At 42.4% G+C, this 16,938-nt stretch overlaps 1 protein-coding gene across 2 annotated transcripts in view; it reads right to left on the bottom strand.

The window, feature by feature from the left end:
- LOC122401945 (protein-L-histidine N-pros-methyltransferase) overlaps nt 1-16,181 on the bottom strand; it is a 46,615-nt gene extending 30,434 nt beyond the window's left edge. For both annotated transcript variants that reach the window (XR_006259481.1, XM_043404411.1), the window contains exons 1-2: nt 15,844-16,181; nt 1,360-1,571 (exon numbers count right to left, since the gene is read on the bottom strand). Coding sequence is in view for 1 of the 2 variants with exons in the window: in XM_043404411.1 (XP_043260346.1) it covers nt 1,360-1,571; nt 15,844-16,080 (449 nt within the window). In the remaining variant the exon portion in view is untranslated. The remainder of the gene's footprint in view (nt 1-1,359; nt 1,572-15,843) is intronic.
- Between the last annotated feature and the right edge of the window lie 757 nt (nt 16,182-16,938).

The following is a 16,938-nucleotide window of genomic DNA, read 5'->3' as shown; positions in this document are numbered from 1 at the left end:
AATAACATTATTATGTGCCAAATCATCCTCGTGTTCAGCATATTTATACAGTAAAATACAAATCTAATACGAAAAATTAGTTTAATACTTAGTAACTTTTCTAGAAAACTTGGTTCAATGTTTTCCCACGTTGGCCGTATTGCTGCTTTTAATTGATCTTTCCTTGATTTTTCACGCTTATTCACTTGTAATTTTAATTCACTCTAAATGATATTTAAATCAGGTGATCGAGCCTGTGTGTGAATGATTTTAGGGCAGTTGTACACCAGCCATTCTTGAACAATCTTTGGATTGAACAATCCATGTTTCGGGTGATTATCGCCGTAAAACATGAATGAGTCTGATAATTCTAGTCTATGTGCACTATCTTTCAAATAAGTGTTCAAAATATTTAAATAACACCACTTATCCATATTTCCGTCAAATTATTCTCGACCAAATTCCCTATCTTCTTCGACGAAGTCGCAAAAATGACCGAATTGCTTAACCCTTCGTTGATCGTGCACTCGTCGCTTTAATTTTGGTTGACATCTTGCTAACAGGTGGGAGTACTACATCGTCGTTATCCCAAAATGCTAGCAATTTCCGTCCAACGAAAATTACGCGCGCGACGATTTGATGGATGGCGTTTCCCATTTGGAATTATTAGACTCGGGACAAATTAAGTGTCGAGCTAAAATATTTTCCCCATTATTCGACGAATATATTATAGATTCACGCTACGATCTAATGCAGATCGTTTTATACTTCAAATATGAAGATATATCGCGGGTTGTAACTAGAGGAACTCTATCGTCGGGAGTAATTTTGCGCAATCTACCGTAGCGAAACTCGTCGCATCAATTTACTGATCAGCAAGAAATATCGCGGCTGATAACTGGTTCACTAGTTTGGCGTTAATGAAGGAACTAGAAGAAAAGAAATTGTCTGACGCCAGGGACGATGGTCGACATCAATATGACAGCGACAGACAGCTGGTTTTCTTAAAAATCAAACATTATTCGCAACTTTGCGTTTTCCCTTTTGCTCGTTTGGTTGAAATTAAATCTCTTTTAGAAAGAATGTAACAAGTTTGTTAAAATATTTTATTTCGAACAGTTTAGAAAATACAAATGCATCGTATAGTCGAGAATCAGAAGGGTTGAGATTAACTTTATAGTTTGCTTATTGCAACGAACGGTTTCAAAGCAACGTATTTTCACAAGTACGAAGTTTGTATCCCGCGTGCGTCTATGATATTGAATTAAAATTGAACCGAGCAAGGGATGTGATGTAATGGTTGAAGGGAGAAAAGAATGGGGGGAATTAATGGCGAATAAATTTCGTGATTTTTAGGAGATTGTGCAGCTTGGTACTCACCCATTTATGGACGTGCGGCTAATGAACCAGGACAAAGCAGATCTTGCCAAGGAATGCCACGCTTGCAATGGTATCGAATCCGATCTCTCGGCGGATTTCATTAGGAAGATTTCGGCAGTTTTGTCAGGTTGGTCACGCTGAGGACCTGCTCCGAGGGGAATCCATAAACGGACCAAATCCTCGCGGATTTTGGTACTGTTTACTCTGTACCACTGCAACAAGAAGCAGAGGGAACGTATTAAAAATTTCTCCATGAAACGTGAGTAACATCGACGATACAATGCATCGGTGAGTTTTTTTACATCATGAAATGTACTGCTTATTATCAGGTCATCCCATAAGTTCGTGCTGTTCGATATTCCGAACTTGACGAGGACAAAATGTATAATTTAATAGAAAACAAACAAAATTTCTCAGTTCAGGGGGTTTCTAAAATTTCAAACATATTAACGTCAGCGATTCGTACTTTGAAACAAATACATATTGTATCGAAGCTCGAAATTTGGATTCCACACTGGCTTACGCAACGAAATTTTCTTGATCGTACTTGAGCCCGATTGCATGAATATTTTTGTTAGCATATAAGAAATAAAATACAACAGTCTCCAGGTTTATTACTGGGCAAACAATTTGAAAATGTCGATGGTTTAATAAAAAGCGTTGAACTACATTTTAATAAAAAATTAAACAAATTTTGTAACAACGAGAAGAGATTCACTGTTTTTCATAAAATTCTGTTATATATTTAAAATATTGCTTTAAGTATAGGACAAAACTCGGCACGAACATATGGGACTACCTAATAAATGAGAAAAATACATAGTATTTACAACAATTATTACATACGAAAAAGAAAATATTTCGTCATTTTTAATAGGCTCTCTTAACAGAATTAATGTCAAGTTTCTATGTATGATGTTTGGGATTCGCATAATTTGAGTTTGAAATTCTCTTTCGAATATTTGAAGTGGATCATTGAATTATTTTACGAACGAAGATAGATAGATTGTTTATAATAATATGCCCAAGGTAGGTTTACATCTCAAGAAGATCACGTTGTGTGTATCGTAGGATTGGAGATAATCAAATTATTAATTAGAAGGATTTATTCCAATTGGAGCAACGAAGGACAAATATTTAAAAAAAAACGGATAAACGTAGCCAATAGTATCAGATCTGTTCAAATTTTATACCAAAGTTTAACCAAAGTTTCAGTCAACTATTGCAATAATATCATTTGTTTTGATTATGATTAAAAAAAAAACCGGTATTAGGAGAACTCCCTTTATATGCCAGCAAAGTCATGGAGGCCATTACCCGATATGCTGTTCCATATACTTCATGAATCAATACAAAATTTACAATTTTTAACCCTTTGCACTCCGAATTATATTTCAATCTTGTTACCAGCTGCTCCCAATGCTTTTAAGCGTTTTATTTGAAATTTACGTTGATTAAAAATTATTGTATTTTGTAATTTTCAAGTGTATATCTCTTTGGTTTGGACTTGAAAAAATGTCGAGTCACATTCGACGTAGGAGTGCAGAGGGTTAATAAAAAACCAGTGTTTTCTATGAAAATTACTTCTTGCGTGAATTTTGGAATACCCTTTATTCGTATCTCTGGTGTTGAAACTTTATTGCACAGTGTATTATTTTAATTAACGTTTATTAATAACCAATAGTATTTAATTTAACTAACGAGAATGTACTAACTGTAACACGTGTCATACCGCTTTGTCCTTCTCGTTAGTTAAATTAAACACTATATATTAGTTATTAATAAACGTTAATTAAAATAATACACTGTGCAATAAAGTTTCAACATCTGGAACAAGGCGTCGATTGCTGAAAGAAACGACCCAATGGCGAGACGACAAGAATCGTATCGCATTCGCGAGGCTCCTTGTGGGTGTATCGCGCATTATGAGATATCCAGTACACTTTTTCCCTCTGTTCCAACATATATCCGCTTTGGACGGATTAATTTTCGATCATAACATCGTAACGCGAAAGAATCGCTGCGTGGCAAATGATTGTTGACGTTACGATAGGATAAGACATCCTTCGCGTGTCCGCAATCCACGGACGGCTGAATAAATGCTCGGCGTCTGCGCAGAAACCCCGAAGACCCCTCGGTACGCGTCCCGCGAATATTTTCAATTTCGCAGGCAATCACGACATGCATAACGACCGGCCAGACCGCGGCCGCGGTGTCCGTAAATTTCGCGACGGGTTAATGCGTTAAAATAACAGCCGCGGCGTTACGATTCATTAACATCCCGCAAGGTGTCCCGGGCAAAAAGCGTTTCTCGCTTCATTATCGAAGGCGCGTATCGCGACATTAACGATATTCCGCCGGGGTGCGAGGCGGTTTCGGCGCGGAACCGCAAAACAGTCGGAGAAGCAATTACGTTGACCGGTCTCCGCTGGACCGACCCAGGGTCCACCCGTCGCCGGGTACACGACAGATATCCGATTTCATCGTCAGCTTCCGAGAATGAGAACCAATTACGCGGCCCCGGGGGCATTAAAGAATCGATCTAATTTGCGCGCGGTGGTGGCTCTTAATGGCGAGAGCCGACCGATGAAATTATACGAAAATGTAATCAACGCGCTTTTTGTCTCGTTTCGCTCCAAGGGCAGGGGCGTAATTAGGAATGCTTTTGCGCCTCGCGACGGGAGACACTTGTTGCTCTCACTCCCTCCCTATTTTCTCCCTCTGGCCCCCGTGACTTCGCTCCCCTTCCTTTTTCCTCGACCGGCGCGAACCTAACGTTTTCCTCTTTTTTCCCCCCGCAGCTCTCCCCCCCCCCCCCTGCCCCCTCTTTATTCTTCGCCCCGTGTCCCTTTCAGGCTCACGAGTCGCAAGAGAGAGAGAGAGAGAGAGAGAGAGAGAGAGAGAGAGAGAGAGAGAGAGAGAGAGAGAGAGAGAGAGAGAGAGTGAGAGCTCGAAAAAAAACGATGAGAACAACCGAGGAACGAAAAAAAGGGGGGTGGGGGGAAGGGGAGGGAGTCGAGAGATGGAAGGACCCGGCCACAGAAGGTGAGTAATTAACGCCGTGTTGCCCAGGTGCGCGGCCCTAAGAAGTCGTTTATGGATTGCTCGGCAGCCACACCATACGCGGCCATCAATTAGATTCTCTAATTAAAACAGTCCCTCCTCGGCCCCGGGGAATTAACTCCGGCGAACCTCTGTAATATTCTGTCGACTCTGTCATCGTCGGACGGGGCGCCCGGGCTGCGCGATTTTTTAAATCGCCACGGAACCGATACAATGTACCAAGGAGACGGCGCGAGAATAGACTGCAATAAAAACGTAATTACCGGAGGTTCTCTCTTTGCTCCACGTGCTTCATTAACTTTTGCTCGGGATTGCGTGTACTTGCCCTCGCGAAATTGTGATTTAAACCACGACCCTCGCTAATCGACGGCTTCTTTTTAACCGGAGTCGAGCATCTCCGTTCTGTGTTATTCTGTAAATGGTCGTGGAATTCATTCACGCCAAACACAACGAAACTCCGCTTTTTGGTCCATCGTTCGAAACAAGTGAATTCGATCGGTAATCGAGGTCAGGATTTAATAATTCTTTAGCCGCACCACCTCTCTTACGTACGAGTTTAATCGAAATTTGAGGCTAGCGTTTCATAACAGTTCTTCAGCTGCATCTCGTTTCTTACATATTTAGTTCTCTCTTACGTGCTCGTTCGTTCTCATTTCACGTGCCTCGCGTAAATAAAATGAAAATAAAATACGCACGAAGTGATAATGGTGTTCCATTTATAAACACACGAACACAACCAATACAGTGATCGTGAAAAAATTATATCGTACGGGTTGATGAAACGCGCCGCGCCATTCCCAGAAGAAATTGTGCTACCTATGTCGATTTTCGTTTCTTGGAAAGATATCGTCAGAGAATTTTGAAAGTCAGCTAAGAAAACTTGTAATTTCACTGTACGACGTATAGTGTTATATAATAACTATATACAGCTTCTAAACGTCATCTCGAGCTCTTATCCTACGAACGATGACGAACGCAACTACCCTTGGGAACCATCGAATCTATCGTCGCTCGGAAGAGTTCGTAAAGAATCGATATAAAGGATACCAAACTATTGTGTGCAATGGACGTGTTTGATTCTTGGGAAGTATAAAGACGCGCGACAATAATTCCAGCTGCATCTGGTAACGTAACGAATCCTGAAGGTCGATTATTATTCGAACGAACTCCTGACGACCTTTCGCGGCCGACTGAATTGGAACAGTGACAGAGAAGAAGGGAGCCGAAGGGATATGAAAATCAGCGAGCCGGTAGGCGAGAAGGGAGGAAGAAAGGGGGGGGGAACCATACAATTTTAATTATGGCTGCCAGCATGCATCACTAATTGCAGGTAGCCGGGCTTCCCCCCTCCGTCATCACACTTTGATTCGACTTTTTCTCAACTTTTTCTCAGCGAATTACAAATGGCTACCGACGTGGTCGTGCGCTGCCGGACAGCATTCCTCTTTGCGTCATTAGTGGCGACTTTCTGTGGCGCTGCGCAGCGCCAGAGGGAGACGGAATGAATCAGGTAAAGGGGAAGAGAAGAGAATCAGATTCGCACACCTTCCGTGTAGTCCACAGCACGCACCAATCGCCTTCTGACTCGGATAACAAGTAGCCAACTCGGAAATCACAGTCATCTAAATCAACGTCTCGCAACGCACCGACAAACAACAGAAAGACTCGATCTTTCTACAAATGGAGTCCCATCTCTTCTTTTTCTTTTGTTTCTTTCTTTCGTTGTCGCTAACAAAAGCCAAATACTCTCAATATACGAGCCATTCATTCTGAAAGCGGTGTAACTTCATTTATCATTGTTTCGTGATATAAAACCTTTCGGCCGGTTTCAATAGACCGAAAAATATTAATAACCGCTAATCGGTCGGATGTGTGTTTTTGGCGATCGTTGGCAACCACGTTCACGAGGCGTTTAACGAATACAGATCGTAATCTTCCCTTCAACACGTGGAAGCAGGCAATCGGTTGTGTCTTCTTTATAAAAATCTTCGCTTTCGAGAAAATCGAGTTTAAAAGTGTTCGAGTTGGACATCAGTATAAGTAGAAACAGTGAGCAATGAACAGACGCCGCCAACCAAATCGTATTTAGCCACGAGTAAAATTGTTTAAAAACATCAAACTATCATTGATCAAATAAGTTCCACATAACATTAGCATTGTTGAATATATTTCTAGAGAAACACGAACGGGCTTGTTACACGATCTAATATATTACTTTTCTTTCCCAAGCGTGGAAGTCAAAGTATTGTAAAATAAGCGTTTTCTTTTCTTTTAACATCTTATATGAAAATAGCTACAGCGTATTGCAATCACCGGGTGATGGTTATCGCCGCCTCTCGAGCTGCCGGATTAACGAAAGTCGGAAACGTCTCTCTTTTCGCGCAAACGAGCTGATATTCTAGGCGCGGCGAGCTTCGTTAGCCGATCGTCGATCTCGATGAAAAACTCTTCACGGTTAGTTACACCGACGCTTTCTGTACACCGCTGCTTTTCCAATCAACCGTTGCCGCCCGAATTGCTCACGGCGTGATCCTTCCGAAAAGGGATACTACCCTTATCCTACACTTATACCTTCGTTTCACCTTCTCCAGCTGCACCCAGTATCTTTTACGAGAACCCTTCTTCCAACTTTTAAAGAAGAATCGAACGATCGGGTACCGTGTAAAATAAAATGTAGTCGCTTTCGAAAGGCGGACTCGGGGTCACTTCTAACCCACGGTAAACTTCGTCGAACGTGAAACGTAATTTCGTTTTATAATTGCAAGTAGGGTTTTATCTCTGGTTTTACACAGGTAGATTAAAACGTTGAAAGAAAAATGGCGGAAAATGATCGTTGAAATTAATCCCGGTGGCGTTTGTTGCGCGATCGTTAGCGAAATCACGCGATAAGTCCAGAAACGTGTAAAGATGGCGTCGATTCCCGTCCACGGCGCCAATATAACGCCCGTTGGCTCGCGCCCGCCACCGCCGCCGCCTGCAGCAATAACATAATGGCACAGGAAGAGAATGCGTTTGACTCGCGATCCAACACGCCCGAGGAATCCGAAGAGCTCCACGTACGAGCGGCCAAACATCCCTAGTATTCCTCGCTGAAAGCATAAACTGCTCGACGGCGTTGTTTATTGTTCACAGTTTACGCCAGGTTTACGCGTGCTTCGGGGTCCCTCTCGATCCGTGAATACGAGAGATTTCCAGAAAAAGGAACCCGACGAGGGCGAAAGAAATGAACCGACGAGAGAGGAGAAATCCGAGATCCCGCGATTCGATCTTCGCTTGGCAGAGCTCCATTTTATTCGACGAATTCTGTACATCGAAAGGGGAAACAATCCTCCGGTGTGATATAATTGCCGTTTCGGGGGGACAATAGACGGGCGTCGGTCTCGATGATGGCGATCGATACGCGCAACGTTCGCGTTTTTTCTAAAAACAAATTTTGTAGCATTTCAATTATAGCGTTTCAACGATGAAATCGTAAATATCGTAGCTTCGACGATGCACACGGTTATACGACTGTGTTTACGTTTCGCAAGTTTCCCTATATTCTGTAGTCTGCCGTTTTAAGGGAGCGTATAACCATTTCGTACGAATTGCGCCGTGCACAAGTTTCCGCGCAATGATCAACCGCCATAAGCCGGAATTATGACGTGAAGCCACATTTTTAGTGGCAAAGATAGGACAACGGGTCCTGTATTTACTTCTGTTAGCCACGAAAGGGAAAATAGTCACTGACCCCAGCGATTCGAAACGAATCGGTAGACATAGGTGTACCTAAGCAAAACCGATATCATCTTTTCGACTCCCTTTTCCCCGATGCACAGGTACGATCGATCATGCGTGAATACGCCTGAAAGAGCACTCTCTTGTTACGTGCGTCCCTGGATTTACGTCGTGCGCCTGAGGAATGTTTCGAGAACGAGCCGATAACGATCTGTGTCCGTCCCGCGGTTTCGTTATCCGATCCGTATAGCCGTGCAAAATAACTTGCAAATTACGATGTGTGCGGCTCGACCGTCCCATCTCTCCCCGTTCCGGACGTTTTTTCAACGGGATTTCCATCGTTTTCCACGGCCTTATGACAGGCCTTCCATTCCCCCCATCGATCGGTCGCGTCCGCGGAGACGATAGTCCTCCCCGAACGATAATATTTTTTCTCGTCCTCGTGGAACGGAGAGCCGCGAGTTGTTGATACTTTTTGAAACCACTGCGATATCGCGATGCTTTGTCCCGGCGACGATAAGTGCAGGCTGCGCCTGAAAATTGTCTACGTACCCTTATTAACGTATTTATAGACGCGAAGGATAACACCTTTCGCGCCGCAATCTTATTTTCGAAACTGTTGTTTCGAGTTACGCGCGTTACGGAAGTGTAAGGGAGACTGGGGTCAACGAGCGACAATTATAAATCATTTTTGGTGAATAGACATACCCCCAAAATTCTATGCACTTTTGAGAAAAAAATTGAAGTGGGTGCTTTTTTCGGAGAAATTAAAAAATTTCAAATCGTTCCAAAAAAATTATTATTGGATCCAGGGGTCAATTACAATCATTTTTGGTCGATACGCATACCCCCAAAATCCTACGCACTTTCGAGAAAAAAATTCGAGTAGGTGCTTTTCTCGAAGAAATTAAAAAGTTTCAAATCGTTATAAAAAAATTATTTTTGTTTCCAGAGGTCAATTACAACCATTTGTGGTCGATAGACATACCCTCGAAATCCTACGCGTTTTCAAGAAAAAAATTCAGGAAGTGGGACAAATTTTTCGGCGAAAAAAAAATTTCGAATCATTCTGAAAAAATTATGTTTGGTTGCGGGGGTGAATTACAATCATTTTTTGGTGAATACACATATTCCTGAAATCCTACGCGCTTTCGAGAAAAAAATTCAGAAAGGTGAACCAAAAGTCGGTAAAATTAAAAAATTTCAAATCATTCTGGAAAAATTATTTTTGGTAGCAGGGGTCAATTACAACCATTTTTGGTCGATAGACATACCCTCGAAATCCTACGCGTTTTCAAGAAAAAAATTCAGGAAGGGGGACAAACTTTTCGGCAAAAAAAAAAATTTCGAATCATTCTAAAAATATTATGTTTGTTTCCAGGGGTCAATTATAATCATTTTTGGTCCATATGCATACCCCTGAAATCCTACGCACTTTCGAGAAAAAAATTCGAGTAGATGCTTTTCTTGTAAAAATTAAAAAGTTTCAAATCGTTCTAAAAAAATTACTTTTGGTTCCAGGGGTCAATTACAATCATTTTTGGTCGATACGCATACCCACGAAATCCTACGCGTTTTCGAGAAAAAAATTCAGGAAGGTGAACAAATTTTTCAAAAATTTCAAATCATTCTGGAAAAATTATTTTCGGTTGTGGGGGTCGATTACAATCATTTTTGGTGAATAGACACACTCTCGAAATCCTACGCACTTTCGAGAAAAAAATTGCACGATATACCAGCTTCTAATTAGACACAACAATCAACTGATTTTTTTAACTGTGAGAGAACATGGCGAAACTTAATCATTGTTTGTCCTATCCTACAATTATTTATGTGTTTCACACTTTAAAAATATCGTTACTATTCGATACTAGGTACCGTCTGGTTTTAGGGGAACTCCTAATAACTTGAGTATTATTTGGCACAATTAGGTACCACTTTCATACAACAATCGTTATTCTAAGCGTAATACTTTTTGACTTATTGTGTTCCAAAGTGAAAGTTTCACTATTGATCCCGATCTCCCCCATACGAACGAATAAAAAGTTTCTTTACATCGTCTTTGCACATCGAATTTGCACAAATTGTATTTAGTATATTTTTGCACGTTTTCGCGACGAAAAGTGACGCGAGCCAGAAGTAAATGGCAAAAATGGGAGACGTCGAGGAACGTTAGCGAACGTAATGAAATCTTTCATTTCACCGACTCGTCTTTGAAGCTTTTTTCGGCCCGCGAGTTTCAAATCAGCCGTCTGGTCCGTTCCTCGCATCGACACTCGCGTCGCATACGTAAGAAGTTCGGCGACAAAGCGTATCGTCCGCGGGCAGAAGAATCCGTCCGGGATCGTGCTCGTCTCTGGAACCGGTATTCCGCGTACGAATAAAGACATAAATACGACTGTTCGGGGATCGAGCGGATGCAGAGAGAGTCCAGAAATCAGTTTTTTTTTTGCGACGCGACCGGTCCACCGCGCATGTGTACGCGCGCATACGCCACGCGCGATTATATGAATTGATAAACAGAGATCCGCCGGCCATCTGGATTTATCGTGGATCCGACAAGATCATCCTTGGCGATTCCGGCCGTGGAAGCGCCGTGAAAGATTCTAGATTTCGTTGCTGGACCATAAACGCGAGCCGTATCATCCGCCCCCTCTTTCCTCAAACAATTCCGTGTGCTCGTCGCGCGAACGATAACGGTCTCTGCTTTTTTTATTTTTTATATTCACCGCGTGGCATAATGGGAGTATCGTGGCACGATATTATTTACATTGTCATTTAGTCTCAACCATGCGTGTCACGTGCTGTTGCTAGCCACCGGGCACTCGATGCGTATATTTATCGTACGCCAGATTTATCTCGAGGCAGGTTTCAAAGTCTATAAATCGCGAACCGACAACATATCCACTTATTTATTTTGTATTACGTAACTCCGTGTTTTCCTAAACTTTTTCGACCTTGTACTCCGTTACTGAACGATATATCGCAAATCCTCGAATTCCACGCGATTTCAATGACGCGTGCGCAATGAAAGGGTCGCAAAAAGCGGCAGAGTGTTAGATAAAAATCGCGATCTCGGTTTCTTATTTCGTTCGTTCCCTTCGTTAACGGTAAAAGAAAAATTCTATTTGATACGGCGAAAGCAAATCATCATTAATCGTTGAAGTCAACTGCAATCAGGACGTCGTTCCCTATAACTCCCCTCCCTCCACCCGGTTGGAGGTAATAAACATTACTATCACGAGAATTGCTATTATTATTACGGGCCTGCGCGAGATACGCGTCGTTGGACGCGTTTCGCCATCTCCGTGCTTACCCACCGGCTGACTCGACGCCTGGCTCTGGACGCGCGAGGATCGACGACAATGCCAACGACCACGGGGCGGGCGAGTTAAGATTCCTAAGAAACGGGAACACACGCGGCGGCGTAAAAGCCAGGGGACGTAAGAAAAAGATGCAAACGTCCCTCGGTGGCGTAGATATCTTTGTCGCGTAGCCAGCCGTCTCTCGTTCTACCCCTCAGGAGCCTCATCCATCAGTCACTTAATATTTTAAAGCAGCGCCATCCGCGACTCCCCTCTTTCCGCTTTCTTTTTTCACCCCCCTCGGTTGTCTCTCTCCGTCGTCGGGATATCGACGGTACACCAGCCTTTTAAAAACCTTGAAACACCACCGGGTCGACGCATCCACGCCACTCTGTCTGAGAGTAAAGTTTTCAGACTGCTCAGGGATATTAGACGCTGGCAGCCCCCAGAAACATAGCGTGCCATCGGGCGTGCAAGGAACGGGGGTGGGTGGGAGGGGGCGAACGAGTGACGTCTAGCGTCGATTTCGGTCGCTGAGGGGGTAGGTGGAAATCTCGCGAGGGCGTCCCTCCTCACGAATTTCAAATTTCTCGTTTCACGCGACCGAATGGGATTCTTCTCTTTTCCTGCGGGCACCTGCTCGAGTACGCGGCTCAGCCAGCCTTCCGAATCGATTTGCTCTCTGTCGCGGGCGAAACGTTCTTGCAAACACCGATAAAAGCTTCTTACTTCCGCCAGTAGGCCTTGCCCGCGGACGGGGATGTTGTCCTTTTCCACGCGTCGTATTGTATTTTCCACTATTCCTGGGCCATTTTTATTTGGTTGGTGCGTATCAAATGCCGGGATTTTTAAGTGAATATTATAAAACTGCACATCTTTCTTCGAAAGCTGTCTATTTAATTAAATTATGCTCCATTTGCTTCGATACACTTTTCGACGAGATTTTAATGCATGGATGACTGTCTTAAAGAAATTCTGATCTTTAGAAACAGTAAACTCTGATACGGAATTTTTCAGGCTGTCTTCATTTTCATACCGTTTAGCCCGTAAAAACTGCTCTAAATGTTTAAAAAGTGAAAGTAGGTTGGCGAAAGATTCGGTGAATAAGCTGGGTGTTGCAAAATTTCATATTTCGATTCATTTAATTTCGCAATTAACGAGCGATGGGCGTATAATTTTCAATTTTTCATGCATTTCATCAATGCAATGGCAGTACTTTTCGACTGTAATTGTCTCCCCAGTTCGAAGGAACGAGTAGCGAATTACTCCAGTCACATTCCACCAAACTGTTATTAAAATTTTCCGTGGATGAAGCGATGGCTATCGAGCCACCGAGCACACCTTTTCCTATTGTCGTAAAGAACCCATTTTTCATCACATCCGATCGAAAAATTGCACTCGATGAAATCGGGTTAGCAATGATGAGCATACGTTCAACCGATTCAGCTTACTTCATCACTCATCCATTTTATTCACCTTGTTAATTTCAGAAAGGTGTCGCGATATTGTTGTATGGTCAAAATTTTCATTCTGTTAGCAAGTTCCCTTGTAAGTACAGTTGGATTCGTTTCCACCAATGCTTTCGAAGCATCATTTTTCGCAGACGTTTTGGATCTTCCACGCGGTTCATTTTTGTAGGGAGAAATCACCAGACCGAAAATTTTCAAACCATCACTCCACTTTTCGATTATTACCAAGTTTATACTCATATAAAAAAATTACACGAATATCGACAGAATTCATATCGGTATAAAATTCGAAACAAATAACAAAAGGGACTTTCGAGAAAATCTTTGTTGAAATGTGACTCTGGCAATGGAGGGTACGATTATAAACGAGGTTATGCCAAAAACAAAAGCATAACGAAAACAGGGAGACAAAAACCGACATTTCATATGTACCAATCTAATAGAGACGCCTATTTTTCGATTAGAATAGAAGTTTGCACCTTTCATGAGAATGTGATCTTAACACTTTGACGGCCGCTGTCACGTATACGTGACTTCGTGAGCTAGCAGACGTTGGCCACTGTCACGCGTACGTGATCTACTGTATCAGCCACCATTTCATCATACAATCAACTTATTACGTTTGTTACATTTATAATTCCTTATAATAATATTCCTAGCATCTTCGTGTATCTCACTTTGGTCTACAATATCAGTGGTGACGAACAACGGTCTTCGCGTGATACGTACGGCCATTAACATTAGATTTACGATTTTTCTTTTAATTAGAATATGTATTCATGCCAGTGCATCAATCAAATTTGACATAAGTTGTTAAAAAATAATATTTACGTGTTCTGCAATTTTAAATATGGAATCAGACACCCGTCAAATTGACGGTTTCCGTAAATCTACGTATACGTGTTAAAGTGTTAAATACGTACGTTTAATAAATAATAATTAAATTCCGTCTCGGTTTTTTTGGTTCGTTCGAAGCATCGGGAGAGCAATTTTGAAGCACGAATTCGAAACGCGGAACGCGAGACGCTTTTGACGTTAATGCATCGCGTACGGCTCACGAGATATCTCATGCTAGCGAACTATACGTCGAGAACGGTTCGCGAGATACCACGATTTTGCACTTCGTTATAATCGCGTACTGATGGTGCGCTAAATTTAGAGTAACTCGGTCCGGTTGTTACATTGTTAACGTAACAGGGTATTAGAAAGATCTGTTGGGTCGGGCGAAAAGTCTTCTCGTTTCGTCGAACGTAATTCAAACTATACGTGTAATACTAAATAGCAAAAAATAATCAATATTCATATCTCATCAATACAACTAGGTAAAATTAAAAGAAAAAATATTTCAAATACTATTTGTAAAATAGCCTAAACTATTTTACTTGAAATATCAAATAAGTTTTATAAAGTTGTATGCAAAAAAATGTAACATTTTTAAGTGTGTAGCGGCCATTGTGTTACCATTATGTCCTTTCCATTCATACCATGACATAAAATGGCCGCTACAAGTGCAACTAATATCACAAAAAAGGCAGCACTTGATTTTTCTTTGAACCATCAAAAAATTTCAAGTTAATTAAACACATAACGTCTTTTACGGTCAAAGGGTTGAACGGCCAATAACTGTTCACCTCCGTAACAAAAGAATAGCGAAACAAATATGCGTGGAAAAAGTCAGAAATGTGGACAAAGACTGCCTGTTGGCGCGCGAAAAAATGGCGGTCATTAGTGGCGAGTTGGGCGAGCAGAGATAGGCCAACGTGTTAACACTTTGACTGCCACGTCACCCATATATGGGCGACAGGATTTACCATTATGATACTAGAAAAATTCATTCTCAAGTTAAGACGTTAAGGGAAATAAATTTGAATAGAATTTGTGAATTTTAACAAGGTTACGGAAATAAGTACCGAAACAAATCTTAGGTTATGTAGCTTGCAATGGTCTAAAATCAAAATTTTACTTGCGCGGAATGTTACACGGTTTTCATCTGGCAGTGAACGTGTTAATAAAGTACTCGTACAAAGTCATGAATTCTGCGGACGAGGTCGGAGACCTAACCTAATTACTTCGTGTACAATTATGGCCGTCTGAAGTTTGGCGGTGAGTTCTAAAAGTCGTATTAAAAAGCAACCGTAGAGCGTAATTATAAATAGGATGAACTTGCGGTTTACGTGTAGGACTAAGAACGTGGACAGTACTCGAAGTGGCTTCGAAGATGTTTCAGGAATATCGAGGACGTAATTGTCCCGTAATTACCGAGCACGGTCTTGACTCTTGAGTAGCATCGTTCGAGGAAAGAGGTTTTAGTCAGTGGTTGGCCTTGTGCGGTAATTGTACTAATTATTATTGCCCCTTCCCCTCCGTGACCGCTTCCTCTACAAGCAACCCAATTACTCTGCTGGCCCGTGCGGCGCACTTGGCGTTTGTGCTGACCAGATTTCAAAAACTTAATTCACGGAGAGAAACTTTTCGACTCGGTGTTATAATTAAATACGATCAAAGTTGACGCAGAACGGGCCGCCGACGAAATACAAAAACAACGTGTGGCTTGGCTGCACTCAAAATTCTATTATCTTATCTGACTCATAGAGTAATCCAGTTTCCAGTACGGGCACAATTCGGTGGCACGTGTTCATTACGCGAAACGATAATCGAGGACTTTTATTTTTATTGCCATTAGGATGCATCGTTTTATAGGAAATCGTTACACGGTGGAAAATTTTTATGTTCTTGTCGTTACAGTGTTTCACGAACGAAGAAAGAAAAATAATACACAATTATGAGGTTCGTGGAAGTACCCTACTGTATCTACGATCCTGAAACCACTGACGTGACCTCAGGCGGCGATACGAAGAACGGATAAGCGCGGTTTAGGTCCAGACGTGCAGAACCGAACGAGAAACGTAACCTAGTTACATTTTACGCACCTGAGTTTTGTCGTATGCCTCGAGTTGCTCGTCCGCCTTTTGCTTGTCGTACAGTATTCTGGCAAGGCTTCCGTGCGGTCGATAATTTCTTACGCCTCTACTCGTGGGTGCATCCTGATTGACAGCGGAACGGGTCACCACATTCCTAACATCGCAGGTACACCTTGGAATAGACGCATCCGGAGCCGCCATGCCCACAAGGAGCACGTTAATGACTGTTAGACAGCGTACACGCATGTCATGAATCTCGGCACCGTAATCTCGCGATCAACACATCGCTGTACGAACAAGAAAAATACGAAAGATGACGCAGTTCACGTAAACACGTTTAGCACGTGGCCATATTGGCAACAGTGGCGGCACCTGGTGCGTCGCAACCGAACCGTCTTTCCCATAGCGTCACGGTCGACGATGCAGGAATATTCCAGCTAAACGGTTCGTACACGTTACGCTTTCTTGGACGAGACCACGGTACGAGAAGTATCGAGTTCCCGTACGATCTATAACGCGTCGTATGGAAAGCTCACACGCGTTACGATTCCCGATTCGAAACGACAACGTTTCTTACGTACGTTTGAATAAGAATAAAATCAATAATACGCGTGAGAACGCTACTTATCGACGTCTTGCACGTAGCGACAAAGCAACGCGCCAAAAGGTTTAATGGTTGAGAACGTCGCGAGCAAATGTACGATCTCGTTCGATCGTGCGTGTCATTGCTATCATATTCCACTTTTTCAGGTCGCGCGGTTCAATTTGCTCGCGACCTTGATTCGAGTCTCATCCGAGAGGAGCTCGAAAGAGATATTGAATAGAAGGAAGAGAGAAGAAACGATCGACTCGTTGAAAAGTGAAACAAAGATAACGAATGGATAGATCGAGAGTGAGAATGCTAGCGCGAAGGAAAAGAGACAGGGACGCGTTCTCGTTCGTTAATGAAAGAGATAGAGTGATAAGGTTAAAAAACGTGTCGAGGTGAATCGCGGAATATCGACGTAATTCTTGTCAGTAGACACAGTTATTCAAGCTCTTGCTTATCACGAATCGCTATTCCTAACCAACAAAATTGGGCAAAATTTATTCACGAACCAATAG

The sequence above is a fragment of the Colletes gigas genome, unplaced genomic scaffold, assembly GCF_013123115.1.
Source record: "Colletes gigas isolate AHSC1104 unplaced genomic scaffold, ASM1312311v1 Colletes_gigas_Sc00030, whole genome shotgun sequence".
NCBI lineage: Eukaryota > Metazoa > Arthropoda > Insecta > Hymenoptera > Colletidae > Colletes > Colletes gigas.
This window is presented reverse-complemented; position numbering and strand designations above follow the sequence as displayed.